Source organism: Macaca thibetana, chromosome 1 (genome assembly GCF_024542745.1).
Source record: "Macaca thibetana thibetana isolate TM-01 chromosome 1, ASM2454274v1, whole genome shotgun sequence".
Classification (NCBI taxonomy): domain Eukaryota; kingdom Metazoa; phylum Chordata; class Mammalia; order Primates; family Cercopithecidae; genus Macaca; species Macaca thibetana.
This window is the reverse complement of record NC_065578.1, coordinates 7,972,611-8,000,115: the sequence shown is the minus strand read 5'-3', so window position 1 is coordinate 8,000,115 and position 27,505 is coordinate 7,972,611. Positions and strand designations below refer to the sequence as shown.

At 50.2% G+C, this 27,505-nt stretch overlaps 1 protein-coding gene across 3 annotated transcripts; it reads left to right on the top strand.

The window, feature by feature from the left end:
* Positions 1 to 3,515: 3,515 nt before the first annotated feature.
* Positions 3,516 to 20,363, top strand: ENO1 (enolase 1). Of its 3 annotated transcripts, none has more exons than XM_050788611.1 (12): positions 3,516 to 3,665; positions 6,307 to 6,400; positions 9,272 to 9,367; positions 10,757 to 10,815; positions 13,195 to 13,264; positions 14,143 to 14,276; positions 14,887 to 15,109; positions 15,877 to 16,074; positions 17,195 to 17,396; positions 17,949 to 18,057; positions 18,348 to 18,406; positions 19,933 to 20,363. In XM_050788611.1, the coding sequence occupies exons 2-12, from the start codon at positions 6,316 to 6,318 to the stop codon at positions 20,000 to 20,002; spliced, it is 1,305 nt and encodes a 434-aa protein (XP_050644568.1). In that variant the 5' UTR covers positions 3,516 to 3,665; positions 6,307 to 6,315; the 3' UTR covers positions 20,003 to 20,363. The 3 variants fall into 3 exon arrangements, with proteins under 3 accessions (XP_050644568.1, XP_050644588.1, XP_050644578.1); XM_050788631.1 differs by having other exon boundaries at positions 3,522 to 3,665; positions 6,331 to 6,400; XM_050788621.1 differs by lacking the exon at positions 10,757 to 10,815 and adding an exon at positions 10,387 to 10,445 and having other exon boundaries at positions 3,522 to 3,665.
* The last annotated feature ends 7,142 nt before the right edge of the window (positions 20,364 to 27,505 follow it).

Here is a 27,505-nt window from a genome sequence, read left to right as displayed (position 1 = left end):
GAGTAGCTGGGAGTACAGGCACTCACCACCACACCCAGCTAATTTTTATATTTTTGGTAGAGACAGGGTTTCACCATGTTGGCCAGGCTGGTCTTGAACTCCTGGCCTCAGGTGATCCACCTGCCTCAACCTCCCAAAGTGCTGGGATTACAGGCATGAACCACCACACCCAGCCTCCATTTCTTTTTCTTTCTTTTTTTTAAACTTTCCATTTCTTTTTTTTTTTTTTTTTTTTTTTTTTTTTTTTTCACTCTTGTTGCCCAAGCTGGAGAGAAATGGCGTGATCTTGGCTCACTGCTACCTCTGGCTTCCAGGTTCAAGCAATTCTCCTGCGTTAGCCTCCTGAGTAGCTGGGATTACAGGTACGTGCCACCACACCTGGCTAATTTTTTGTATTTTTAGTAGAGACCGGGTTTCACCATGTTGGTCAGGCTGGTCTCAAACTCCTGACCTAATGTGATCCACCCATTTCTGCCTCTCAAAGTGATGGGATTACAGGCGTGAGCCACAATGCCCAGCCCCATTTCTTCTTTTGAGACAGGTCTTTCTTTACTCCCAGGCTGGAGGGCACCGGTACAATCATAGCTCATTGTAGCCTTAACCTCCTGGGCTCAAGTGACCCTCCCACCTGAGTCTCCCAAGTAGCTGGGATGGGACTACAAGCATGTGCCATCACATCTGGCTAATTTTTTATTTATTACAGAGAATGGGGTCTCCCCCACGTTGCCCAAGCTGTTCTGGAACTCCTGGGCTCAAGCAATCCTCCTGCCTCAGCCTCCCAAAGTGCTGGGATTACTGATGTGAGTCACTGAGCCTGGACTCTAGGGTTCCATTTCTTTTTTTTGGAGATGGTGTCTCGCTCTGTCGTCCAGGCTGGAGTGCAGTGGCGCGATCTCGGCTCACTGCAAGCTCCACCTCCCGGGTTCAAGTGATTCTCCTGCCTCAGCCTCCTGAGTAGCTGGGACTACAGGCGCCTGCCACCACGCCCAGCTAATTTTTATATTTTTAGTAGAGATGGGGTTTCACCATGTTGGTCAGGCTGGTCTTGAACTCCTGACCTCATGATCCGCCCGCCTCGGCCTCCCAAAGTGCTGGGATTACAGACGTGAGCCACTGCGCCCAGCCTAGTGTTCCATTTCTTAAGCGAAATGTGGGTACACAGACATTTATATACACTTCATGTGGTCTCTGGTGTACGTGAAATATTAAGTGATACACAAACACCAAAACCTTATGATCTGTTATGAGAAGGGACCATCCACCTAGATCCGCTTCTGCACTCATCTGGTATCTTACCTTCCCAGAGTTCCTTCTCCAACCCAGAAGTTCCCTATCTGGCTGGAGACCTTCTTTCATAAAGATCACTTTCTCAAGCTGACCAGTGGTTTTTACATACGTGTCACAAAGAGAATCAGTAATTCAAGCGAGTTACAGGTCATAGTAGATTCACTTTCCCTTGATGCTGGCCACCTGCAGACACCGTGCATGTGCTACCTACAGTGCTTCAAGGTGTGGTATTCTGATAGCTTTGGACAGTTATTCCCCACCTGCCCCCCACCAATAAACCTGCTCAACAAGCTTACAGCAAGTGAGAAATAATAACTAAATGCAATGCCCTTGTGCTGACTACAAGCAAATGTGAACCCCACAGCCTGCTAACAAAGCCTAAGGAGCTATGGAAACAGGGAAGGCATTTCGCAGCCTGTGAATTTTGAAAAAGATTTCAGGCCATCTCTAGTAATCATTAACATTGTAGCTACAATGTGAGGTCGAAGAGCCGGCTCAGAATGTGGTGCTGCAGCCTCCAAGAATCTTGCAACAGCAGCAGTCTGGGATCATGTTCTGCCTCTCATTTCCTGCTAGATTTACTGGTTCTGGCCACAGCAGAGTATCTTTATCTCTCTAACCATTTTAATGTAAAATAAGATTGTTTGGAGCCCTTTCAGGGCCACGCCTTAGAACTGCTCTGAAAGTAAGAGTACCAAGTGCCTGATTTCTTAGAGTCCTTAACAGCAGGAGATGTTGGCTGATTTAGCTGCTGAGTCATGGGGCTGGAGATAGTGGTTTTCAGTAGCCAAAAACGTTAGTGTATTGCTGGTGAAATCACAAACTCTGCTTGCAAAATTTTATTATTATTATTATCATTTTGCTGAATTTAATCCTAAAGTTCTTGCTTCTTACCCACTGGAAAGCAAATACTATGTACTTAGTAGGCCTTCACTTTTAACCAACGCCATGGAAACCTGCCAGTAGCTAAGAGGACAAAAACGCTAGGGGTTAAGAAAGAAAAGTAGTTTTTGCAGCGGACCAGAAGAAATAATTAAATTCAAGTACATATTTGAACATCTCTTTGCAAGGAAATGAGGAAAATCAGGAGATGTTTTAGTTCTCTTAGAGACCAGCAATAATGTTGAAAAATATAAAAGTCACCGTAACAGAAAACGAAGTGATCATTTCAGCCCTCCCTTGGAGTCGGGGGGGATATATTGCGGAGCTGAGTTTTAATGGCTATCAGTTCTCGATCAAAAAGGTGAAATCACTCCACCAACTCCTTCCATATTCCATGGAATATGACCCGTCTTGAACTTTGAGAAATTCCCCGGGTCTATGTGAAATTCCAGTTCCAAATAATTTACATGAATGGTTCACAAGAATCCAGGTAGGTTTGATCTAGTTCCCTAGATGGGACTGAGGGGGATGTGAAATTTCAGATGCAACATTAACATGGGCTAGAGAATGAATTAACACTGGGGAAGCATGTGGTGGCGCGCCAGACACCTAGGAGGCACTCAAGAAATATGAGGTAGAATTAAAGGAAAGTGAACCTTCCTTTGGCTATCTCGGCCTGATTCTCACCGCAGCAAGGAGAAAGGGACAGGGTCACCTTGGCGGGTGCCAGGCGGAGCCCGGCCGGACGGGCGCGGCTGGGGGGCAGCGCGCAGGCGCAGGCGGCGCACGTGGCCCCGGAGGCGCACCGCTGCGGCCGGGCCCGCGACACAACGCCGGAGTGGGGCCGAGGCGCGTAGCCTCTCAACGACTCGACGCCAACGGGGTCTCCCGGATCGCGGCGCAGGACAAGAGGGGCGGGGCAGGAGGGCCGGGGCAGGCGCGGGCTGCCAAAGTCGTCAGCAAGGTCGAGGGCCGGACGCGCGGCCCCGGAGCGACGCTGAGTGCGTGCGGGACTCGCAGTACGTGACGGAGCCCCGAGCTCTCATGCCCGCCACGCCGCCCCGGGCTCTCACCCGGGGCCCCGGCTCCGCACACCTCAGTTCGGCTTACGGGTCCTATCTGGGGCTAGAGTTTCGCTCGCACCACCACAGGGCCGCTGGGTAGTCGGGGCACCCTAACTCCGCCCGCCTCACGTCCGCGGGTCGTCACCCCCCCTTTCCCGGCTGCAGCCGCCGCAGTCTCACCCCTTTCCGGGAGGTGAGAGCACGAGTGACGGCTTTCCCGACCAATGGCGAGGCGGCCCTGAGGAGGCGTGTCTGGAAGGCGGGAAGTGGGTGGGGCCCGCCTTAGCTGGGCAGGAAGTCCGAGTGCGGCGCGGACAGTAGGTGTGGGGAGCCGGAGCGCATAGACCTCGCAGACCTCGCCGGCTTCACGCTCACCTCGGTGTCTGCTGCACCCGCCGCTTCTTCTCCTAGGCCACGAGACCCAGCGGCTAGGTAACGATTAGGGAAGGGCTGAGCAACGGGCAGGCGGCGCAGGGCTTTTCTGGGCTTGCGGGGCTCTTTCCCCTCAGAGGGAGGCTGCGCGCCAACAAGCCCGGCGTGGCGGGGTCGGGGGCGCGTGCGAGCCGACTCCCTGGGTGGGAAGTGGCACCCCCGCTCACCCCGAGGCCCGGGACGGGGGCACAATGCGAGGTGCACGTGCTGGGTCCCGATTTCTTTGGAGGGGAAAGTGCAGATCAACACGTGATTACAGACTGCGGGGCAGGATCACCGTCAGGGGAAGGTCGGGAGCTGCACACGCGAGCTGCTTAGCACAGCGGGAGTTGGGAGTGGAAGTTGCTTTTCCATCGTAGCCAAGTGTAAGGTTTTTGGGATGGACGCAGACATAGCGGTGGTGCCCACTGAGGCCAGGCCCTCCCTAAAATGGAGGAGGGCGGCGAGAGAGGAGATGCCCACGAGGCTGCAACCCCCTCCCCCACCGGCAGCCCCCGCCTCTCGCCTGCACTCGCGGCCCGCGCTTCGGCCCAGTAAGCGGTGACTCATTTCGAGAAGGCACCTCTTCTTGAGGAATCTGCCGCAGAGCCGTTAGATCATTGGCAAGCCCTCCAGGCGACCTCGCCCAAGTTGGGCAAGAGCGGCTCCCCGGCTGGCCATCAGACGTCGGGCCCTGATCTGAGAAGGATTTCCTTTTTTTTTTTTTCGCTCTTGTTTCCCAGGCTGGAGTGCAATGGCCTGATCTCCTCGGCTCACTGCAACCTCCGCCTCCTGGGTTCAAGCGATTCGCCTACCTCAGCCTCCCGAGTAGCTGGGATTACAGGCATACGCCACCACGCCCGGCTAATTGTGTGTGTGTGTGTGTGTGTGTGTGTGTGTATATATATATATATTTTTTTTAATTAGAGGCGGTGTTTCACCATGTTGGTCAGGCTGGTCTTCAACTCCCGACCTCAGGTGATCCGCCCGCTTCGGCCTCCCAAAGTGCTGGGATTACAGGCGTGAGCCACCGCGCCCGGCCAAGAAGGATTTTTTTTTTTTTTTTTTTTTTTTTTTGAAACGGAGTCTCGCTCTTGCTCTGTCGCCCAGGCTGGAGTGCAGTGGCCGGATCTCAGCTCACTGCAAGCTCCGCCTCCCGGGTTCACGCCATTCTCCTGCCTCAGCCTCCCGAGTAGCTGGGACTACAGGCGCCCGCCACTTCGCCCGGCTAGCTTTTTGTATTTTTTAGTAGAGACGGGGTTTCACCGTGTTAGCCAGGATGGTCTCCATCTCCTGACCTCGTGATCCACCCGTCTCGGCCTCCCCCGGCTAGTTTTTCGTATTTTTTAGTAGAGACGGGGTTTCACCGTGTTAACCAGGATGGTCTCGATCTCCTGACCTCGCGATCCGCCCGTCTCGGCCTCCCAAAGTGCTGGGATTACAGGCTTGAGCCACCGCGCCTGGCCAACTTAAATATGTTTAAACAAATGTGCCTTTTTGGAACCTAATAGATAAAAACTAAGTACCTTTTTCTTGGCTAATGAATAAAACTCCATTGTTACGTAGACAACAAAGCCACAGAAGTGACTTCAGTAAATAATTTTGCAAGTTAAAAATCTGCCAAAACTTAGATGTCTTATTGGCTGCTCCTGGTGGCTCACCCCTATAATCATCCTAGCATGCTTTGGGAGGCCAAGGCAGGGGAGGATCACTTGAACCCAGGAGTTTGACACCAACCTGGGCAACATAGTGAGACCCCCATCTCTTAAAAAAGTAATTAAAATAAAGATGTTGTCATTAATGACATAACAATACTGAAGTCCGGAGTACTGTGAAATTGGAAAGTCCCAGGAAGTGGCGGTAGCCAAGATCTCATGGTCCAAGGACTTTATTGTTCCTGACTTCCAAACTCAGAATTTCTGATTATTAAATACCTACTAAGTGAATATTGTGCCGCTACTTCAAATTTAATCTGAAGAATTATGTCCAAACTTAATTCGCTATTTTGTTTTAATTCTGCTACAAGCCAGATTTTCCCCTCGTCCCCCCACCCTCTTTTTGGCCTCGCCCTAGGTGGTTTTGCTTGTGACCTTCATGTCTGTTCTTGGTTCCTTTCCATTCCCATGCCACGCCTCATTGTTCACTCATGACAATAGCCAGTTTCAGACAGCTCCTTGGCTGCTCTGCATCCAGCAACACATTCATCTATTTGGATTTGATTCTCCCTGGGCATACACATTTGTGGGCTTTCTCTCCCTCTCTCTTTTTTTTTTCCTTTTTGCTTACAGAACAAGACCTCAGTTGCTGCGGTTTAACCCATTTATGCCGGAGGTTGCAAATCTTTTTTGTGAAAAATCAGGCCTTGGTGATGACTTGAGCAGTCAGATAAAAATAACTCCACACACTTAGCGTTCCAGTAATGGAACACTAGGCATAAATAGGTTAAGGCCTTTCGGAGCTCGGCCCTAACTACTTACTTAGGAGAATTCCCACTGCTTTCCAGCAGGCTTTTTCCCCCACCCTAATCAACTTTCCTACATCCAGTATTTAGTCCAATGCCGATTGTTTGTAGTCCATGAACCTCAGAAGTGATTCCTTGAATGAGTGAGCAAATACAGCATTATGGCTTATGGAAGACATGAACTGTGTGTTTCTCCTACAGAAATTCACCATGTCTATTCTCAAGGTCCATGCCAGGGAGATCTTTGACTCTCGTGGGAATCCCACTGTTGAGGTTGATCTCTTCACCTCAAAAGGTATGTGCCACCTTCGTTTCCAGAGTTGCTTCTACCTCGCTTCATTTTACAAATTTTCTACAAATGCTGGAGCCTTAGGTAAAAAAAAAAAATATATATATATATATATAAGCTTTTTTTGTATCTGCATATGCTAGTAGGTTGTGATTCCTGACTGTGAGGGTTGGGGGATTTTCAGGCACGGAGCCAGTGTCTTGCTGCTTCCTGGCTTTTTGTTTGTTTTTTGAGATGTCTTGCTCTGTCACCCAGGCTGGAGTGTGGTGGCATGATTTCAGCTCACTGCAACCTCCGCCTCCCGGGTTCAAGCAATTCTTCTGTCTCAGCCTCCCAAGTAGCTGGGACTACAGGCGTGCACCACCACGCCCGGCAATTTTTGCATTTTTGGTAGAGACGGGGTTTCACCATAGTGGTCAGGCTGGTCTCGAACTCCTGACCCCAGGTGATCCGCCCGCCTCGGCCTCCCAAAGTGCTGGGATTATAGGCGTGAGCCACCACGTCTGACCCTGCCAGCTTCTTGGCTGAAAACCACATAAGTTGACTCCTAAGTCAGTTGAGGTGATAGCTCACTGAAGTAAGGTATTACCATACTTTTCCCTCATGAAGTAAGGTGATACCATGAGGGAAAGAGATGAGGGGAGGGCCAGTAGACGTGAATGTAGCACCCTTATCTCTGTGTCTAGAAATCACTCTTTAGCAAGGATCAAGGACAGTTTTTACCTGTGGGCTCTGGAATAGTGCAGAGGCTCTCATTTTTGCTTGGCTGTCAGTCCCCATAGGAGGAGTTTTCTTATGAAAAAATAACAGAATGGTGAAACTCCTTCTTTTAAGAAGAAAATCCAGTGCCTCTGTAGCCCTGTGTTACTTTCAGCACATGGTGCGATGGACAGAGTGGGTGAGGTTGGCAAAGGAGCTTCAGGCAGAATCACTCAGTGGTGCTAAACTCCCAGAGAACTGCCAGTCGGAGCTGAGTCATCGTCTGTGAATCACAGGCCTGGCAGTGGAACCCCAGCCCTTCCCTTCCCCTTGCACCTCCCTTACCCCTCAGGAAGAAAGGATCCTTGAGGCCCGACTTCATTGGGCAGAAGAATGCCTGTGTTCTGCCTTTGGCTGCTTGCTGTGTGGGCTCTCAAGCACAGTGGGTTTTCTCCAGGACACTCGCTTTATGGGGAATCCTGAGGGCTTTCACAGGATGCTGAGAATTCCCTTCATCCAATAAGATTGGTTTGCTTAGTGAATGGGTGGAACTTTCTGCTTAGAAATTAATGAACTTTTTTTTTTTTTTTTTTTTTTTTTTTGAGAGGGAGTCTCGCTCTGTCGCCCAGGCTGGGGTGCAGTGGCCGGATCTCAGCTCACTGCAAGCTGCGCCTCCTGGGTTTACGTCATTCTCCTGCCTCAGCCTCCCGAGTAGCTGGGACTACAGGCGCCCGCCACCTCGCCCGGCTAGTTGTTTTTTGTATTTTTTAGTAGAGATGGGGTTTCACCATGTTAGCCAGGATGGTCTCGATCTCCTGACCTCGTGATCCGCCCGTCTCGGCCTCCCAAAGTGCTGGGATTACAGGCTTGAGCCACCGCGCCCGGCCTAATGAACTTTAAAGCAACAAAAGACCCCAGACGCTAAAAGATTGTTGGGAGGCGGACATTTTGAAATTGAAATGAATGGAACTTTCTTACATTTATTAAACTGTGCATTTTATTATGTTTATTCCTTCCCCCCACATCCATCCTGTTTGCCAGTTTCCAGTTGGGCATAGAACTCCCAAAATAGGATTTAGCATTGTCCAAACTGAAGCAAATGAGGTAGATACTCCTCCTGAACCAGTTAAATTCCCTTGATTTTATGCTTAACATCAATATGGCCGGGCGCGGTGGCTCAAGCCTGTAATCCCAGCACTTTGGGAGGCCGAGATGGGCGGATCACGAGGTCAGGAGATCGAGACCATCCTGGCTAACACGGTGAAACCCCGTCTCTACTAAAAAATACAAAAATCTAGCCGGGCGAGGTGGCGGGCGCCTGTAGTCCCAGCTGCTCGGGAGGCTGAGGCAGGAGAATGGCGTAAACCCGGGAGGCGGAGCTTGCAGTGAGCTGAGATCCGGCCACTGCAGTCCAGCCTGGGCAACAGAGCAAGACTCCGTCTCAAAAAAAAAAAAAAAAAAAAAAAAAAAAAAAACATCAATATAGTACCTGCCTGGGTGTGATGCTCACGCCTGTAAACCCAGCATTTTGGGAGACCGAGATGGGCAGATACTTGAGGTCAGGAGTTCAAGACCAGCCTGGCCAACATGGTGAAACGCTGTCTCTACTGAAAATACAAAAATTAGCCGGGCGTGGTGGCATGCTCCTATAATCCCAGCTACTGGGGAGGCTGATGAAGGAGAATTGCTTGAACCCAGGAGATGGGGGTTGCAGTAAGCCGAGATCACCCCATGCACTCCAGCCTGGGGGATACAGCGAGACTCTCAAAAAAAAAAAAATACCAGAACATCTTCAGTTTCCTGTGTGCCTTGCATTGGATTTCTCTTGGGCAGTGCTGCTGGGGTAATCCACAGGGCACCAACGCGAGCTTGTGAGGTACACATATTTTCCTGGGTCGGAATCTACATTTTAACAAGACCCCCAGCTGGCATGTAGGCTCTGCTATAGAGCACTTTCTTTCTGCTAGAGGAATCAGTCATCTTTGCAGTAAAGTCTGCAGTACAGGATCATAAATATGTGAGAGGCACGAAGAACAGACCAGAGTGTTTAATTCACACAGGTGGTAGGAGGAAGAAACAGCTCCCTGATGACAAATGCATTTGTGGGCGGGAGGGGACTTGGGATTGTGCTGGAACTGGATTTCTGAATTGCTACTATGACTTTTTCTTCTCATCCAGGTCTCTTCAGAGCTGCTGTGCCCAGTGGTGCTTCAACTGGTATCTATGAGGCCCTAGAGCTCCGGGACAATGATAAGACTCGCTATATGGGGAAGGGTAAGCCTTAGAACCCACAGCCCATGGCCTCCCTGCCTCCAGCCCCACTCCTGGCCTTGCCCAGTCCTGTCCTTCTCTCTGGGTGGGGCTTGCATTTGCAGGTTTATGGCAGGTAAACCTACCGTAACCCATGATGTTGATGGAAGCAGTGCACCACCACGTGGACAGGAAAGTTGGTGTGTGGATTACAGGGTTCCTGAGCCTGCATGCTCTGGGTCGAGAGTTTCAATGCTTGTTTCTATTGCAGTTTGTCCCCAGTCTGTGAAATACTCCTTCATGATTAGGACAGGAACCCAAGGATGAGAACAGGGCCTGTTAACTAAAGAAAAGTTTCCCCATCTCCCAGGGGGTTTCTGTGGGCCCTCCAGATCATCAGCCTCTTCAAGGGCAAGAAAGTATCCAGGGAAGGTCTAGCCAATGGCGTACCCTTAATGGTGAGCTGCAGATGTGTCATTTAGTCTGATTTTCCTGTTGACTGACTCACAGGAGTCCTCTCTGTGGCAGAGCCAGCCTCTGGCTGTATTCAAATTGACTTAGTGTGTGTGCAACATTGACCTTTCTAGAGATAGAACATGTGGCCAAATTACAGAAAAGCACACAGGGCTAGATCACACATTCTCCGTGGGGGACCCGGAAAACTCCAGAGAGGCTGCAGGGGAGGGACAATGATGAAATCAGGTTGCGAAACACTGGGCTGGTGTCGCAGTGGTGGTGCTGGGTGTTCAGTCCTGCTTTAATGCTATAAGAAGCAGTGTCCACACACCAACATGTTACCATGTCACCGTTGTTTAATGGCCTGTGTGGGGACTTACCCAGAGCAGGATGGTGCTGTGCCTTGATGGTAATGAGTGCTCAGTAAGTCAGCATTTGTGGAAGATGTGGAAGATTGAACTCATGACCCCCTAAATGCTCTCCTCTGCTTTCCTGTTCCCTTGCTGTCTCTCACTCGCAGTCCTTAATCACTGGTTCTCTTCTGAGTCTCTCTCATTTTTCCTTCTTCATCCTCCTCTGCTGGGCAGGCGTCTCCAGACCTGTTAAGTATATTAATGAGTTCCTGGCACCAGCCCTGTGCACTCAGGTAACTGATTGGACAGCCTTTAGTCTGCGGCTGGTGTTTCCAGTGCATGGTCTTGCAAACTAACCGGTCAGATCGCTCTGAGCCAGCTGCTGTTTGTGTGGCTCTAACCCTCTGGGGTCCTAGGTAGGAGCACTCAGACTAGGCCGGAAAGTCCTCCGATTCTGGGGGGAAGGGGAGAGGGGTAAGAGGTCCCATGGAAGGTCCCTTGGTGGGCTTCCGGGTCAGCCTTAACAGTGGCTCTCTCTAGCAATGCTGCTCAAGCCTGGTTTTAAAATTAATGTCAAGTAATTTGATTTGATTGTTCCTTCTAGGTGTCTCAAAGGCTGTTGAGCACATCAATAAAACTATTGCGCCTGCCCTGGTTAGCAAGGTAGGACCTGCCTCCTGATAACTAATGTGTCTAATGCCACCAGAGCGTCTCCCAATCCCAGGGGCTTTCCTGTTTATGGAAGAGCTTATTCTGAGAGCTACAGAAGCCGATTGGATTCCCTGTCATGCATGAGAACAATCCGTGCATGACATAAGTCTAACCTGCCTGCTGCCTCACAGTCCACTTCTGGGAGCAGATGGAATTGCATCAGAAGAGTGAGACACTTAGAGCCCTGAGGTTTTTCGCCTCTGCAACTCTCTGGACCTTTGGGGAAATTAAGATCCAGATTTTAAGAGTGCTTTCTCAGGGGTGTTTGTGGTAGTGTCCATGGTGACTAATTTCTCATGGACGTTGGAATTATTTACTATAGTTCTACTGACTTTAGCAGTGGAGTTCCTTCCTGTTAGTAAAATCATCCTGGAAACCTCAATATGTCAAACATAAAAGTAGAGCTGCCAGAGGTGAAGTAGGGCTGGGGACCTAGCAACCCACCTGACTCAGCAGGTTTTTATTATCATTTACCCTCCCTTCGGCCCGTCCCTCCGTAATTCCTGTGGCACTCATCAGATGGGACTGGTTTGAAAAGCCCTGTCTAAAAATGCTCTGGGCGAGGTACAGTGACTCACACCTGTAATCCAAGCACTTTGGGAAGCCGAGGTGTGTGGATTACTTGAGGTCTGGAGTTGGAGACCAGTCTAGCCAACATGGTGAAACCCCATCTCTACTATAAGTACAAAAATTAGCCCGGCGTGGTGGCGCACCCCTGTAGTCCCAGCTACTTGGGAGGCTGAGACATGAGAAACACTTGAAGCTGGGAGGCGGAGGTTGCAGTGAGCAGAGATTGTGCCACTGCACTGCAGCCTGGGCAACAGAGTGAGACTCTGTCTCAAAAAATAAAAATAACAAAACTCTCTAGGCCCAGTCCAAGCCCAGCCACAGCCTCCATCTGTTCTTGAATCTAGTTCCTCTCCTCCATGAATTCATTCTGTACAGGGAAAAGGAGGAGCTCCTTTGTTGTCTCTGTCCCCCACTTGTTGGTTTAAGCCTGGGTTTTGTGGCACTCTAATTACTCCCTGCCTGACCGGCCCCCAGACGAAATTTCTCGTTACTGTTTTGCCTGCAACACCCTCTGCCAGTCTCCTGGAAACTCCACATATACCTTGTTCTCTGTCCCTTCATATCCCTACATAGTGTGACTCACATGATGAGCAGGACATCCCCCGGCATTTTCTTCCCCCTGGGAGAAACATACCATACCAAACTGTTGGTGAGAACTGGCCTCTGAGGCTGTGCCTGGGTAACTGCCTGCCTGTTCCAGCGATGCCTTGACAAAGCTGCAAAAGACACCAAGTTGCTAGCACAGCATGATGGGATCAAAGCTGATTTTCTTTGCATTTTTTTTTATATCAAGAATATTATAGATAAAAATAATGCCTTGTTAATATATTAGTAAGTTTAAAATGGAATGCTGATTTTTGGTTGGGTGCAGTGGCTTAACGCCGGTAATCCCAACACTTTAGATGGGCAGATTCCTTGAGGCCAGAAGTTTAAGACCAGCCTGGGCAACATGGCGAAGCCCATCTCTGCAAAAAAAAAATAAAAAAAGTACAAAACTTAGCCAGGCATGGTGGCGCATGCCTATAGTCCCAGCTGAGGTTGCAGGATCATTTGAGCCCAGGAGGTGGAGGTTGCAGTGAGCTGAGATCGTGACACTGCATTCCTGCCTAGGCAACAGAGCGAGACTCTGTCTCAAAAAGTTAAAAAAAAATTAAAAAGTGATGCTGGTTTTTATTGGATTACTTTTGAGCCAGTTCTTAGTACATCAGTTTTGTTACTTTAACTCATTTTGATCCATTATTAGACACTTTGCTAAGTGATTTCAGACTACCTGCAGAAATCATGCCTCCCATCAGAGGATGGAGATTTGCAGTCTTTGAGGTTAGCCAAGAGTGAGCAGCGGAGCCCACCTTTCAAGGGCTCAGCCTGCTTGAGTGAACAATGAGCTTTGCTTATTTATTGCCCATGAAAGCCATGTTCCTTCGTAGCGGTGGTTTACATAGCACATACCTGACAATTCTCTTGGGTGTAAAGTCACTTTGGACTCCCTGGGTAGACCATTACCTTTGTGACACAAGCATTGTGTCTGAGAGCGTCCATCTCTGTTTCATTGTTGGGTGAATGAAACACCATCAAAGCAAGCAGAAGGCAGTTTTTTGTCTCACCATTGATTTTTTTCCTCCACTTTTTTTGCTTATAAAACAAACATCACAGAATTGATTTTTATTTTACATAGTTCCAAAGTCAGATTCCATGGTAGGGGAGCAAAGGCTGTGCAGATAAGAGTGACACCAACCCCTCATTCTCTCCTCTCCCTCTTAGAAACTGAACGTCACAGAACAAGAGAAGATTGACAAACTAATGATCGAGATGGACGGAACAGAAAATAAATGTGAGTGGCCCGAGGAGGCATCTTTACTGGGGAAGATCATGAAGTCTCCTAAAGACTTTAACAACTTTCAGGAAGAGGTCCATGATCTTAGTGACAAGCTAAATGAGCCTGTCGTCTCCTCCCATTTCTTTGCGTCACTCTTAAGAAATCACACTTTTGGCCAGGCGCGGTGGCTCACGCCTGTAATCCCAGCACTTAGGGAGGCCGAGATGGGCGGATCACGAGGTCAGGAGATCGAGACCATCCTGGCTAACATGGTGAAACCCCGACTCTACTAAAAAATACAAAAAAACTAGCCGGGCGAGGTGGCGGGCGCCTGTAGTCCTGGCTACTCAGGAGGCTGAGGCAAGAGAATGGCGTAAACCCGGGAGACAGAGTTTGCAGTGAGCTGAGATCTAGCCACTGCACTCCAGCCTGGGTGACAGAGCGAGACTCCGTCTCAAAAAAAAAAAAAAAAATTATACAGGCCTTGTGGCCTTGTGGCGGGCGCCTGTAGTCCCAGCTACTCGGGAGGCTGAGGCAGGAGAAGGGCATGAATGGGGGAGACGAGATCACACAACTGCACTCCAGCCTGGGCAACAGAGCAAGACTCCATCTCAAACAAAAAAAAGAGAAATCACACTTTCGAGTATCAGGAGCAAAACCAGGTGATAATAGCCTGTCAGTTCGGTTACTCGGAACAGCTTTGCTCCTTATAATGAATTCAGCAGTTCCTATAGTTGGCCAGAGCTGGGCTTTCTTAGAGGGGAAAAGCAGTGGTGAGTCCACAGGGAACGCTATTTGCATTTCTAGTAACAGTGTGATGGGGGAGGAGATGGCAGGAGAAAAGCCGGTGAGTCAGAAATGACTTCATTCCACTCGGTTCTCTTCTGTTCTAGCTAAGTTTGGTGCGAACGCCATTCTGGGGGTGTCCCTCGCCGTCTGCAAAGCTGGTGCTGTTGAGAAGGGGGTCCCCCTGTACCGCCACATCGCTGACTTGGCTGGCAACTCTGAAGTCATCCTGCCAGTCCCGGTGAGTGGTTTATTGGAACTTCCCAAGCAAGGAGTTGGGGGTTTCAGCTTGCTCTTGGGGACCAAGACCTCCTGTGCCTTGATCTCTTAACACATGTGACTCTCCCAGCACAGCTCTGCCCCTTGTTAAGTGTGACCTTGAGCAGGTAATTCAACTTGCCTGTGCCCCAGGTCCTTCATTTGCAGTGGAGGCTCGGGTAGGAAATGACAGCAGTACTTTCCTTGCTAGGCTGTGAGCATTAGCTGACATAGTCACTAGCGTTTCTCCTGATGATCATGAATTTGCAGTTATCAAAATAGACCTGGTATGAACTGGTTGCAGTAGTGCACACCTGTAGTCCCAGCTAATCAAGAGGCTGAGGCAGGAGGATCACTTGAGCCCAAGAGTTTGAGACCAGCCTGGGCAAGACCAGTATAGTCAGATCCTGTCTCTAAAAACATGAGTCAGAGACCTGGTGAGCATTTCATGGCCACCCTGACCCCACTGATGCTCCTCAAGGAGCAAGTCTTGGGCTCATCTGTGAGCTAGATGGGGATGGTAGGACCAGAGGGGCCTGTTGCCCTGTGGGGCTCTCTGGGCCCGGTGCCATGCTTCTCTGTTCTCTCCCCAGGCTTTCAATGTCATCAATGGCGGTTCTCATGCCGGCAACAAGCTGGCCATGCAGGAGTTCATGATCCTCCCAGTCGGTGCAGCAAACTTCAGGGAAGCCATGCGCATTGGAGCGGAGGTTTACCACAACCTGAAGAATGTCATCAAGGAGAAATACGGGAAAGATGCCACCAATGTGGGGGATGAAGGCGGGTTTGCTCCCAATATCCTGGAGAATAAAGAAGGTAAAGGCGCTGGGGAATTCCCACCCACCCACCCAGCCCTGCAGCACCAACTCCCTCTGTGCAGGGGTTGTCCACACCTGCCTCTGTGGAAAAGGTTTTCATTCCACCTGTAGTTTGTAAAGATCAAGACCCTTCAAACAGGGTTTTAAGGAGGGAAAGGGGAGCTTCATTTGATTTTACTTATTTTTTTCTTTCTTTGAGACGGAGTCTCTGTCGCCTGGGCTGGAGTGCAGTGGCGCAATTTCTGCCTCCTGGGCTCAAGCAATACCTAATAGCTTGGGGAGCCAGGTGTCTGTCCATCTGTCCTGCTGGCAGGACAGCTTAGCCATGGATGGCAGACCCTGAGCCTGAACTCTCAACGGCACAGCCTGGCAGAAGGATCCTGCCACCCAGGGCTGCCTCCACTGGGCTTTCTCTTGGATCCCGCTTCAGCTCTATTTAAGGCCTGTGCCTTGGGACAGCTGATCTCAGCTGGTTACTGTAACTGTATCTCGGCCAGGACAGCTGTTCCTGGGCACTAAATTTGGGAGCATTTGTCAGGGAGAAAGGCTACTTTCTTGGAAGCTGTGCTGAATTTCCCATTTAGTCTACACCAGGAGCTCTGGCCCATGGTTTCTTGCCCCAAAGCAGAAAAAAAGTAACTGACGTTGTTGAAACTACTGGTTGGGGCCTGAACACCTCTTGACCTTTGTGTTACAGTCCATGTGTAACAGCTGTTGAAGGGAACCTACCTGTTTTCCAAACCTGTTGCCACCATCTCTTCCCAGGCCTGGAGCTGCTGAAGACTGCCATTGGGAAAGCTGGCTACACTGATAAGGTGGTCATTGGCATGGACGTAGCAGCCTCCGAGTTCTTCAGGTCTGGGAAGTATGACCTGGACTTCAAGTCTCCCGATGACCCCAGCAGGTACATCTCACCTGATCAGCTGGCTGACCTGTACAAGTCCTTCATCAAGGACTACCCAGGTGAGTGTTCCCGGAGTGCCATCTTCCTTTCCTGCCACTGACCTGTAGCATGGCAGCTGGAGCATCTGGCTGGCTGGGGATGGGGAGGGTGTGTCTGAACCTCTGGCTCCCGTGGGGGATTCATCAGGGGGCTTCCCCCCAGTTGTACGTACACAGGGCTTCACAGAGGTTCTTGTGTAGCTAAGGAGCTCGGGTGCCAGCAGCGGTCTGTGCTCCATTAGACAGGCGAGGGAACCAAGCCTTCAGAATTAGAATAGCTACTTGTTAGAGATGTATTATGCTTCCTGTGAGCTGGGAATATTCATTTTAGGCTCTGTGTGTACACAGGATAGGGACTGTGACTTCTACAGGAGAGGAAACTGATGGGCTGGTTGAATAATCTGCCCCACACAGCAAATAGTGGGGCAAGAATTCAGACCAGGAAATCTGACTGCAGAGTCTGTGCATTTAACCACTACCCTAAACAACTTAGTCAAGGTTGAGCCAAGACCCAAACTCAGGTCTTTTCACTTCTGAGTCTTTGGCTCCATTCTGATTTTCAGTGGCACTAAACTCAAACCACCCTAGACAAATAAGTGTTCTCTTCTTATATAGGTCTTAAAAAGTTTTTTTGAGACTGGGCATATAGTGGCTTACGCCTGGAATCCCAGCGCTTGGAGAGACTAAAACGGCATCACTTGAACCCCAGGAGTTTGAGATCAGCCTAGTGAACATAGCAAGACTCCATTTCTGCAAAAAAATTAAAATAAGTAGCTGAATGGGTGGGAAACCCCTGTAGTCCCAGCGACTCAGGAGGCTGAGGTGGGAGAATCATTTGATCCCGGGATTTCGCAGCTACAGTTAGCTATGATTGCACCTCTGCACTCAAGCCTGGGTGACAGAGTGAGATTTTTTGTTTTAGATCTATTGACCCAGGATTGTGGGTGACTTGTCCCCTGCTGCAGGAGTAGGTTGGTGGGGCACATTGTTTCAAGGATCAGTTGGGGAGCCATCCCTGTCCTATAATTTTGGGCAGTGTGAGGCCAGGCGAGCAGCAAGTCTAGGGGGAAGCAAGGCTGGGCGTTGCAGAGGAGCACACTGGGAGGATCACACTGATGAGGCGTGTCCCTCCTCTCCTTAGTGGTGTCTATCGAAGATCCCTTTGACCAGGATGACTGGGGAGCTTGGCAGAAGTTCACGGCCAGTGCAGGAATCCAGGTAGTCGGGGATGATCTCACAGTGACCAACCCAAAGAGGATTGCCAAGGCCGTGAACGAGAAGTCCTGCAACTGCCTCCTGCTCAAAGTCAACCAGATTGGCTCCGTGACCGAGTCGCTTCAGGCGTAAGTGTCTTCCCAGGCAAGCAGCTTTCCCGCAGCTACGGCTTGTGAATCAGAAAAGGGCCCTTTTGTTCTGTCGATGGGGAATCCTGCTGGCCAGAATGTAGGACACCTTGGGATTTTAACAGGTTTTGTGTTTGAACTTGGGACCCTTTTAAATTACAGGCCCAAAATGTTGGACCTGTAATCCCAACGTTTTGGGAGGCCAAGGCAGGAGGATCACTTGAGCTCAGGAGCTCAAGACCAGCCTGGGCAACATAGCAAGCAGATGTATTCTGTGAAGAGCTCAGTCAGAGAACACTAATCTTTCTCCCATCAAGGGAGGCTGAACCCAGTGTTTCAACTATGAATAGGGCTAAGAAGGTCCTGGGGGTGGAAGAGTTCAGAGGAGGGTGAGGGTTGTCCTCTGTGCTCTTGACAGAGCCCAGGCATGGAGAGCCTTAGCCATTAACAGCCCCTCCACTGCTTTCCTGCTGGCACCGAGGGGTAATGGCATTGGGGTTTGTGGCACCAGAAAATGGGGTCATGCCATCCAGGTTGTCTCTTGGCTTCTAGGTGCAAGTTGGCCCAGGCCAATGGTTGGGGCGTCATGGTGTCTCATCGTTCTGGGGAGACTGAAGATACCTTCATTGCTGACCTGGTTGTGGGGCTGTGCACTGGGCAGGTAAGAATGAGCGTCTCCTCCTTTCTTCTCTCTGACCTCAACTTCCTGGAAGACCCAAAACCAGTGAAGATCCGTGTCTGTCCCTGTTTTGCTCATGTCCGCTGAGTTGTTGTCCTGGTTTCTGAGCCTGAACAGAATGGGGGCCTGAGGGCCCTGCTTGTATGTTGTAGCCCCTCCTTTCCTAGGCTCAGATCCTCTAGAAATTCTCTCTCTGACATCACACCCTCTCCCTGCCAGAAATGCCTGCAAAGCCTGTCCACTATAAGCAAATGGCTTTTCTTTTCTCCTAGATCAAGACTGGTGCCCCTTGCCGATCTGAGCGCTTGGCCAAGTACAACCAGCTCCTCAGGTAAGGAGGTCTCTGGAGAACAAGGGGCCTGTGGTTCACCCGCTGGGGCTGCACTCAGTGTAGGCACTGCCCTCCCCCAGGAGCTCCTGGCTCTGGGAACAGGTACAGGGGCAGGCGCACAGTGCAGCCAGCCAGGCCCTGAGCAGGCCTAGACCCCAACCCCTGCAGTGCCATCAGAGGCAGAAACCTGCTCCGCACAGTGCTGCCCTCTTCCCGTAAGAGAGATTGGGACCCCCTTTGACAGCTGATCCATGACTTTCTTAGAGCTTTCAGAGAGCCCCTTCATGATCTGTTTCAGCACATTTAACCCGTTTGTGGATATGGAGCCAGGGCTTGGAGAGAGGAGGAAAAAGTCAAAGGGCACATGGCTGGGTTTCCACTTCTCAGTGCTGTGGGGCTGTTCTGGTCTCCCTTTCCTGTCTGTGTCCTTGAGAAGCCCCTGAACACCAGGAGACTTGTCCCCCTGTCCCCCGGTCCCCCCGCCACCCACTTTTTGTTTTTGTTTTTGTGTTTTTGAGATGAGGTCTCGCTCTGTTGCCTAGTCTGGAGTGCGATGGTGCGACCTCGGCTCACTGCAGCCTCCGCTTCCCAGGTTCAAGCAATTCTCCCACCTCAGCCTCCCGAGTAGCTGCAATTACAGGCATACCACCACACCCAGCTAATTTTTGTATTTTTAGTAGAGATGGGGCTTCACCATGTTGGCCAGGCTGGTCCTGAACTCCTGACCTTGGGTGATCCGCCCACTTCAGCCTCCCAAAGTGCTGGGATTACAGGCGTGAGCCACTGTACCCGGCCAATAATATAATATACCACTCCCCCACTGACTCAGGCACCACTGGAATACAAACCCCCTTTTTAGTTATTTTCTGGACTTGTAGGGAAACAGAACACCCATTTCCTAAGTTCTCCCCTATTACCCCTTCATTAAAACTGTATCCTGGGAATTTTCATACACACACAAAGAAGCAGGTGAACAGTAGACACAGGGCTTTTTTGTTATTTTGTTTGTTTGAGACAGGGTCTTGCCATGTCACTCAGGCTGGAGTGCAGTGGGGCAGTCATAGCTTCAGACTTCCATTCTTTTTTGCTGCGGAATTTTATTTATTTGTATTTTTTTGAGACGGATCTCGCTCTGTCGCCCAGGCTGGAGTGCAGCGGTGCAATCTTGGCTCACTGCAACCTCTGCCTCCCAGGTTCAAGCAGTTCTCCTGTCTGAGCCTCCGAAGTAGCTGGGATCACAGGTGCCCACCACCATGCCTGCCTAATCTTTTTTGAATGTTTAGTAGAGACGGGGTTTCACCATATTGGTCAGGCTGACCACAGGTGATCCTCCCACCTTGGCCTCCCAAATCTGGCTTCTCAGAGAAGCACAAGTTTAGAGGGTTTGAAGAAGGTGGACAGATTCTGTGTTCTCAACTTCCCAGGAGTGGGGCTGTGTCTGACCACATCTAGGATGGGAAAACTTACAACTTGAGGTCTGACTTTTCTTTTTTCCTCCCCATCTTTTTATCTTTCTCCTTCCCAAGAATTGAAGAGGAGCTGGGCAGCAAGGCTAAGTTTGCCGGCAGGAACTTCAGAAACCCCCTGGCCAAGTAAGCTGTGGGCAGGCAAGCCCTTCGGTCACCTGTTGGCTAAATAGACCCCTCCCCTTGTGTCAGCTCGGGCAGCTTGAGGCCCCGACCAACGCTTGCAGGGGTCCCTGCTAGTTAGCGCCCCTCACCCGCCGCCGTGGAGTCCGTGCCGCTTCCTTAGAACTTCTACAGAACCAAGCTCCCCGGAGCCCTGTTTGGCAGCTCTAGCTTTGCCGTCGTGTAATTGGCCCAAATCACTGTTTCTCGCCTTACTTTCCACCAAGTGTCTGGAGTCATGTGAGCCTCGTGTCATCTCCGGGGTGGCCACAGGCAAGATGCCTGGTGGTTTTGTGCTTAAAATAAAAAGCCTCAGTGACCCATGAGAATACTCCGTGTGCCTGTGTATGTTTGGAACAATCTGGGTCTGTCCTTCATGTTCAGGGGGCCTGGCGAAAGGGTGTTGGCCTTGGAGAACTAAGGTTTGGTGTCGTAACAGCAAGGGATGAGGATCCATTGAGGACATTTTCCTGGGTCCTTGGGAAAGGAACTAGAGGCAAAGGCAAGAAAAGAGACATACGCGGTCCCTCTAGGGTAGTGGGGTCACAACAGGGAGTCTAAGCTGGGAGGCAGAGCGAGACACCTTGTTTGGAAGAAACTTCAAATGCAGGCCTATTTGTAGATTATCTTAAGGATGGTAGCTGCTAGGTTACACAGCCATATTGTTCAGACCAGAAAGACTCCAGGGTGAAGGTGACCATCCTGGGAAGAGCTGGCATAGGGTCTCTTCCTGGGGAAAGCAGGTGAAAGAAGGATTAAAAGGGAACTCTGGGCAGGAAGGTAGAAGGGCATTGAGAAGACCCCAGGACCTGATTTGAATGAGTGAATTCCACTCCTCGGTTTCTCGAGCTTCGGGTTTCAGGTGCTCCGAAGCTGTCATTTGTAGCTGGTGCCGCTGCATTGGATCATGCAGATGGAAAAGTTGCATGTTGGAGAAAGTACTGTTCTAGGGTAATGCCGAACACAGGGTGCGGAGAATACGTTTATTTAAAAGTGAGAGAGATAAAGCCAGGTGTGGTGGGTGGCGCATGCCTATAATCCCAGCACTTTGGGAGGCCAGGGCAGACGGATCTCCTGAGGTCAGAAGTTCAAGACCAGCCTGGCCAATATGGCAAAACCCCGCTTGTACTAAAAATACAAAAATGAGGCTGGGTGCAGTGGCTCGCACCTGTAATCCCAGCACTTTGGGAGGCTGAGGCTGCTGGATCACAAGGTCAGGAGTTTGAGACCAGCCTGGCCAATATGGTGAAACCTTCTCTCTACTAAAAAATACAAAAATTAGCCAGGCATGGTGGCAGATGCCTGTAGTCCCATTTACTCATGAGGCTGAAGCAGGAGAATCACTTGAACCCAGGAGGCGGCAGTTGCCGTGAGCCGAGATTGCGCCACTGCATTCCAGCCTAGGTGACAGAACAAGACTCCGTTTCAAAAGAAAATAAAAAATTAGCCGGGTGCAGTGGCATGTGCCTGTAATTCTAGCTACTCAGGAGGCTGACGCATGAGAATCGCTTGAACCCAGGACATGGAGGTTGCAGTGAGCCAAGATCACACCACTGCACTTCACCCTGGGCAACAGAGTGAGACTCCATCTCAAAAAAATAAAAATAAAAGAGGTGAGAAACTGGTTGCCATCTGCACCTTGAAGAGGTCTCATTCTATTACTTGATTTTTCTCCTTAAAAGAAGTAACTGCACATTCCAATGCACAGTCAGGGATCTGGGGAGCCCTCTTGTGGACATTCTTGTTCATTTTTTATCTCAGGATTTAACCTGAGAAACAGAACCAGTAAGGGGAGGTACGGATATTAAGAATTGATGGCCTGGGCCGGGCGCGGTGGCTCAAGCCTGTAATCCCAGCACTTTGGGAGGCCGAGACGGGCGGATCACGAGGTCAGGAGATCGAGACCATCCTGGCTAACACGGTGAAACCCCGTCTCTACTAAAAAATACAAAAAACTAGCCGGGCGCGGTGGCGGGCGCCTGTAGTCCCAACTACTCGGGAGACTGAGGCAGGAGAATGGCGTGAACCCGGGAGGCGGAGCGTGCAGTGAGCTGAGATCCGGCCACTGCACTCCAGCCTGGGCGGCAGAGCGAGACTCCGTCTCAAAAAAAAAAAAAAAAAAAAAAAAAAGAATTGATGGCCTGGTGCAGTGAGTGGTTCATGCCTGTAATCCCAACACTTGGGGAGGCTGAGGCAGGAGGATCACTTGAGCTCAGGAGTTCAAGACTGGCCATGTGCAACATGGCAAGACCCTGACTCTTCAAAAAATAGAAAAGTTAGCCGGGCATGTCGGCGTGGTCCCAGCTACTCAGAAGGCTGAGGCCAGAGGATTGCTTGAGCCCAGGAGGTCAAGGCTGCCGTGAGCCAAAATCGCACCACTGCACTCCAGTCTGGGTGACAGAGTGAGAGCCTTTCTCAAAAATAATAACTGGCTTCTGTGATTGTGGAGCCTGGGTAAGCATGTCTGAAATTCACAGGGCTGCCCGTTGGGAAGGGATGATGGCCAGCAGCAGGCTGGAACTCCATGGGCTTGGGTGAAGCTACCATTTCACAGGTGAAATTTCTCTCTTGAAACCTCGGCTTTGAAGACCACCTCACTGGCCGGGCACAGTGGATTACACCTGTAATCTCAGCACTTTGGGAAGCTGAGGTGGGTGGATCACCTAAGGTCAGGAGTTTGTGACCAGCCTGGCCAAGATGGCAAAACACAGTCTCTACTAAAAATACCAGAAAAATTAGCCTGGAGTAGTGTGTGCCTGTGGTCCTAGCTACTTGGGAGGCTGAGATAGGAGAATTGCTTGAACCTGGGAGGTGGAGGTTGCAGTGAGCTGAGATTGCACCACTGCACTCTAGCCTGGGTGATGGGGTGAAACTGTCTCAAAAAAATAAAAAACACCTCGTTTATGGAGTTGGGCAGATCTAGAGTAATTAGGATAATTCCTCAGCATCTACTTATTAGTAACTTTGATTACTTCTGCAGCATAGCTTCACAGTAATACCTGGATTAGTATTTGATTGAATAACTGGTGACTTGTGAAATTGACATATCAAAGCCATCGTGGTTCCCCCCTTGTCAGCTCTACACCCATATACATTTCCTTAAACTATACTTAATCTCCAGATGATGACCGTAACAAAGTCATTCTCCTGCCTAACTTAATGCAATCATCCCACATAAAACCCCAGACACTAACCCTGTCCAGGTTTTCACGACCGGTATCTGAGAACTGATCCTGGAGGGAAGTAAATCATGGAACTGGGTCTGACAGTTACTGGCATGTTCTACATCTTGTTTATCTCAACTCGAAGGCCTCGAGTTTGCATGAGTATTTTTCAGTTTGGTTTAATGTCAACATTTCCTGACTGTGAGGTAAACCTCATTTATCACTCTTGAGGTTAGATGGCAAACACAGGTAGACAGGACCCCTTCCAGTCGGCACCACCCTGAAAGGAGGCTGCTGGACTGGGGTTGGAGCTATTTCCATTGCAGGCTGGACTGAGCGGTTTACCACATTGACCCCGGAGACACAGAGGCCCCAAATAAGGAAAGCCAACTGTGACTAAACTTCCTGACCCAGCAGAAACGAAGCACATTCCTGACGCTGACTGGCAGATGTGAGCCGAGCAGAAGTGCAGACCTCTGGGTCCTTTCCTGTGGAGCCTGTCTGAAGCAGGACAGGCAGCATGAATACGTTTCGAGAAAGCCATTCTCAGTGAAACATTTAAGATAGGTCTGGAGTTAGCCTGGGCTGGAAAAAAAAAAAAAAACTATTTATATATAGAGAGTTCGGTTTTGTTTTATTTTGTTTTTTCTGAGACAGCATCTCACTCTGTCATCCAGGCTAGAGTACAGTGGCATGATCTCAGCTCACTGCAACCTCCACCTCCTGGATTCAAGTGATTCCCGTGCCTCAGCCTCCAGAGTAGCTGGGATTACAGGCCTGCACCACCACGCCCAGCTAATTTTTGTATTTTTAGTAGAGACAGGGTTTCACCATGTTGGCCAGGCTGGTCTTGAACTCCCGACCTCAGGTGATCTGCCCGCCTTGGTCTCCCAAAGTGCTGGGATTACAGGCGTGCGCCACTGCACCCAGCTGAAAATAATAGTAAAAGAGTAGCTGGGCGTGGTGACATGGCCCCTGTAGTCTCAGCTACTCAGGAGGCTGAGGTGGAGAGACTGCTTGGGCCCAGGAGTTGTGAACTGTGATCACTCCAGCCTGGGCAGCAAAGCGAGAGCCTGTCTTCAAAAAAAAGGTAAATTGAAAGTTTAAAGCAATGATTCTGAAACGTGGTCACATTAGAATCACCTGGGAGGCTTCTGAAGCTTCTATAGCAGGACTCGCCCCAGGTCAATTAATTCAGAACCTCCGGGTGGAACCCAAAGCATCAGTATTTTTTAGAGAACCCCCAGCGGACTCCGGTGTGCAGCCAGACTTGAGAACCACCTGGTGTAACAAGTAAATGAATTTCAGAGGTGGTGATAACCGGGCAGGGCTAGAATGCCAAGCTTTCAAGGACACAATGAGAGGCAGCCAGGCTTTCCCTAAAAAGCCCAAAGTCCTGGTAATTTTCATTTGAATGAATGCAGCCGAGGCAGGAAGGTGGCCTCTGAATGCCACCAACACAGTCCACGGGGCTGTTGTAGGAGCCTGCTTCTTAGCAATGTGTTCCCTACTAGGGCCTGTAGATGCATCCACACCAGCTGTCCCCGAAGTAGCAGGTTCCCAGCACCCGCTCCCCGATAGCAGCCACGGTGCAGGCAGCAGTGTCAGAGAACACAGAGCCAGGCTGTGTGACTCTGGATTCTGGCTTTTCCCCCGACTGTGCTTCAGTTTCTCCAGCCATAAAAGGGGGCTAAAAACACAACGGTACGACCACTCAAGGATGAGCACACATAGTACTATAAATGATCACACTAACTCGGGCTCCCGTGTGGAATACAATGATTCAGCTGAACAGTCAGGTGCCGATATACTTAGATAAGAAGAGGTGCAGGGCATAGGGAAAGGGGAGGAAGGTGTTTCGGCCTGTAATCCCAGCACTTTGGGAGGCTGAGGTGGGTGGATCACTTGAGGCCAGGAATTCGAGACCAGCCTGGCCAACATGGCAAAACCCCATCTTTACTAGAAGTATAAAAATTAGATGGGTGTGGTGGTGTGCGCCTGTAATCCCAGCTACTTAGGAGGCTGAGGCACGAGAATCACTTGAACCTGGGAAGTGGAGGTTGCAGTGAGCCAAGATCGTGCCATTGCACTCCAGCCCGGGCGATAGAGTGAGACCCTGACTCCAAAAAAAAAAAAAAAAAACCCTTGTAAATTGATTCTAGGTCCCAACACTTCTCCTTGGGCTTCTGTGAGTTTCCCATTCCCAATTCCCTTTTCTGTTTAATTAGCTTTATTGAGGTATCATTGACATTCAGTAACAGATGTCCATTTGAAGTGTATGGTGTGTGTATTAGTCTGTTTTCATACTGCTATAAAGAACTGCCCAAGACTGGGTAACTTTTTTTTTTTTTTTTTTTTTTTTTTTTGAGACGGAGTCTCGCTCTGTTGCCCAGGCTGGAGTGCAGTGGCTGGATCTCAGCTCACTGCAAGCTCCGCTTCCCGGGTTTACGCCATTCTCCTGCCTCAGCCTCCCGAGTAGCTGGGACTACAGGCGCCCGCCACCTCGCCCGGCTAGTTTTTTGTATTTTTAGTAGAGACGGGATTTCACGGTGTTAGCCAGGATGGTCTCGATCTCCTGACCTTGTGATCCGCCCATCTCGGCCTCCCAAAGTGCTGGGATTACAGGCTTGAGCCACCGCGCCCGGCCGACTGGGTAACTTATAAAGGAAAGAAGTTTAATTGACTCAGTTTAGCATGGCTGGGGAGGCCTCAGGAATCATGGTGGAAGGCAAAGGGCACAGGCACCTTCTTCACATGGCGGCAGGAAGGAGAAGTGCCCAGCAAAGGGCCTCTTAAAAAACCATCAGATCTGCTGGGCGCGGTGGCTCACGCCTGTAATTCCAGCACTTTGGGAGGCCGAGGTGGGCGGATCACCGGAGATCAGGAGTTCAAGACCACTCTGACCAACATGGTGAAACCCCATCTCTACTAAAAAGTTAGCCGGGCGTGGTGGCAGGTGCCTGTAATCCCAGCTACTCAGGAGGCTGAGGCAGGAGAACTGCTTTAACCAGGGAGGTGGAGGCTGCAGTGAGCCGAGATCATGCCATTGCACTCCAGCCTGGGCGACACAGCAAGACTCCATCTCAAAAATAATAATAATAAATAAAAATTTTAAACACCATCAGATCTTGTGAGAACTCACTCTCAGGAGAACAGCATGGGGGAAACTGGCTCCATGATTAATTACCTCCACCTGGTCTCTCCCTCGACACGTGGGGATTATGAGAATTATGATGAGATTTGGGTGGGGACACAAAGCCTAACCATATCAGTGTGACATATTTTAACAAATACACTTGGGTAACCAGAATATTTCTAGCACTTCCAGAAGTTCCTTGGGTCCCTTCCCACTCAATCCCCACCCAATCCCTTCCCCAGGCAGCCTACTCTGTGCGTGTGGTTTATTTTAATTAATTGCCAATATCTAAAAAAAAAAAAAACTGACTTCATGTAAAATTGTCAATTTCTGGCGGTTTTTTCACTGTGTCACAGTGAGTGCTGCAGCTTATCAGGACTCACGGCATCTTCCGCCTCCTGGGCTCAAGCGATCCTCCCACCTCAGTCTTTTGAGCAGCTGTGACTACAGGCACAAGCCACCATGCCTGGCTTATTTTATTTTATTTTATTTTTTTGAGACAAGAGTCTTGCTCTTGTTACCCAGGCTGGAGTGCAATGGCACAATCTTGGCTCACTGCAACCTCCGCCTCCTGGGTTCAAGCGATTCTTCTGCCTCAGCCTCCTGAGTACCTGGGATTACAGGCACGCACCTGCCACCACACCCGGCTAATTTTTGTATTTTTAGTAGAGACAGGGTTTCGCCATGTTGACCAGGCTGGTCTCAAACTCCCGACCTTGTGATCCGCCCGCCTCGGCCTCCCAAAGTGCTGGAATTACAGGCGTGAGCCACCTTGCCCAGCCAATGCCTGGATAATTTTAAAACTTTTTGTTTAGAGACAAGGTCTTGCTGTATTACTCAGGCTGGTCTCCAACTCCTGGGCTTAAGCAATCCTCCTGCCTCCCAAAGTACGGGGATTACAGGCATAAGCCACCGTGCCTGGCCCTAGTTTCTGGGTTCTGAGAGATTGGAAAATGGACGACACTGCATTCCCAGAAGGCAGCAGGTGGCCACCCCCTTAGGCAGCTGGGGTCCCTCCTGCCTGCTTCTCTTCCCTCTCTGCCCAGCCCCCAAGGTTTTTGGGTCTGCACCCCTCATCCATGGCCTCTTCTTCAGGTTGCTGCCTTCCCAGTTCTTACGTTTTGTGTAAAACTCCTCCCTACCCAGGTACTCATGAATTCAGGGCTTCCGG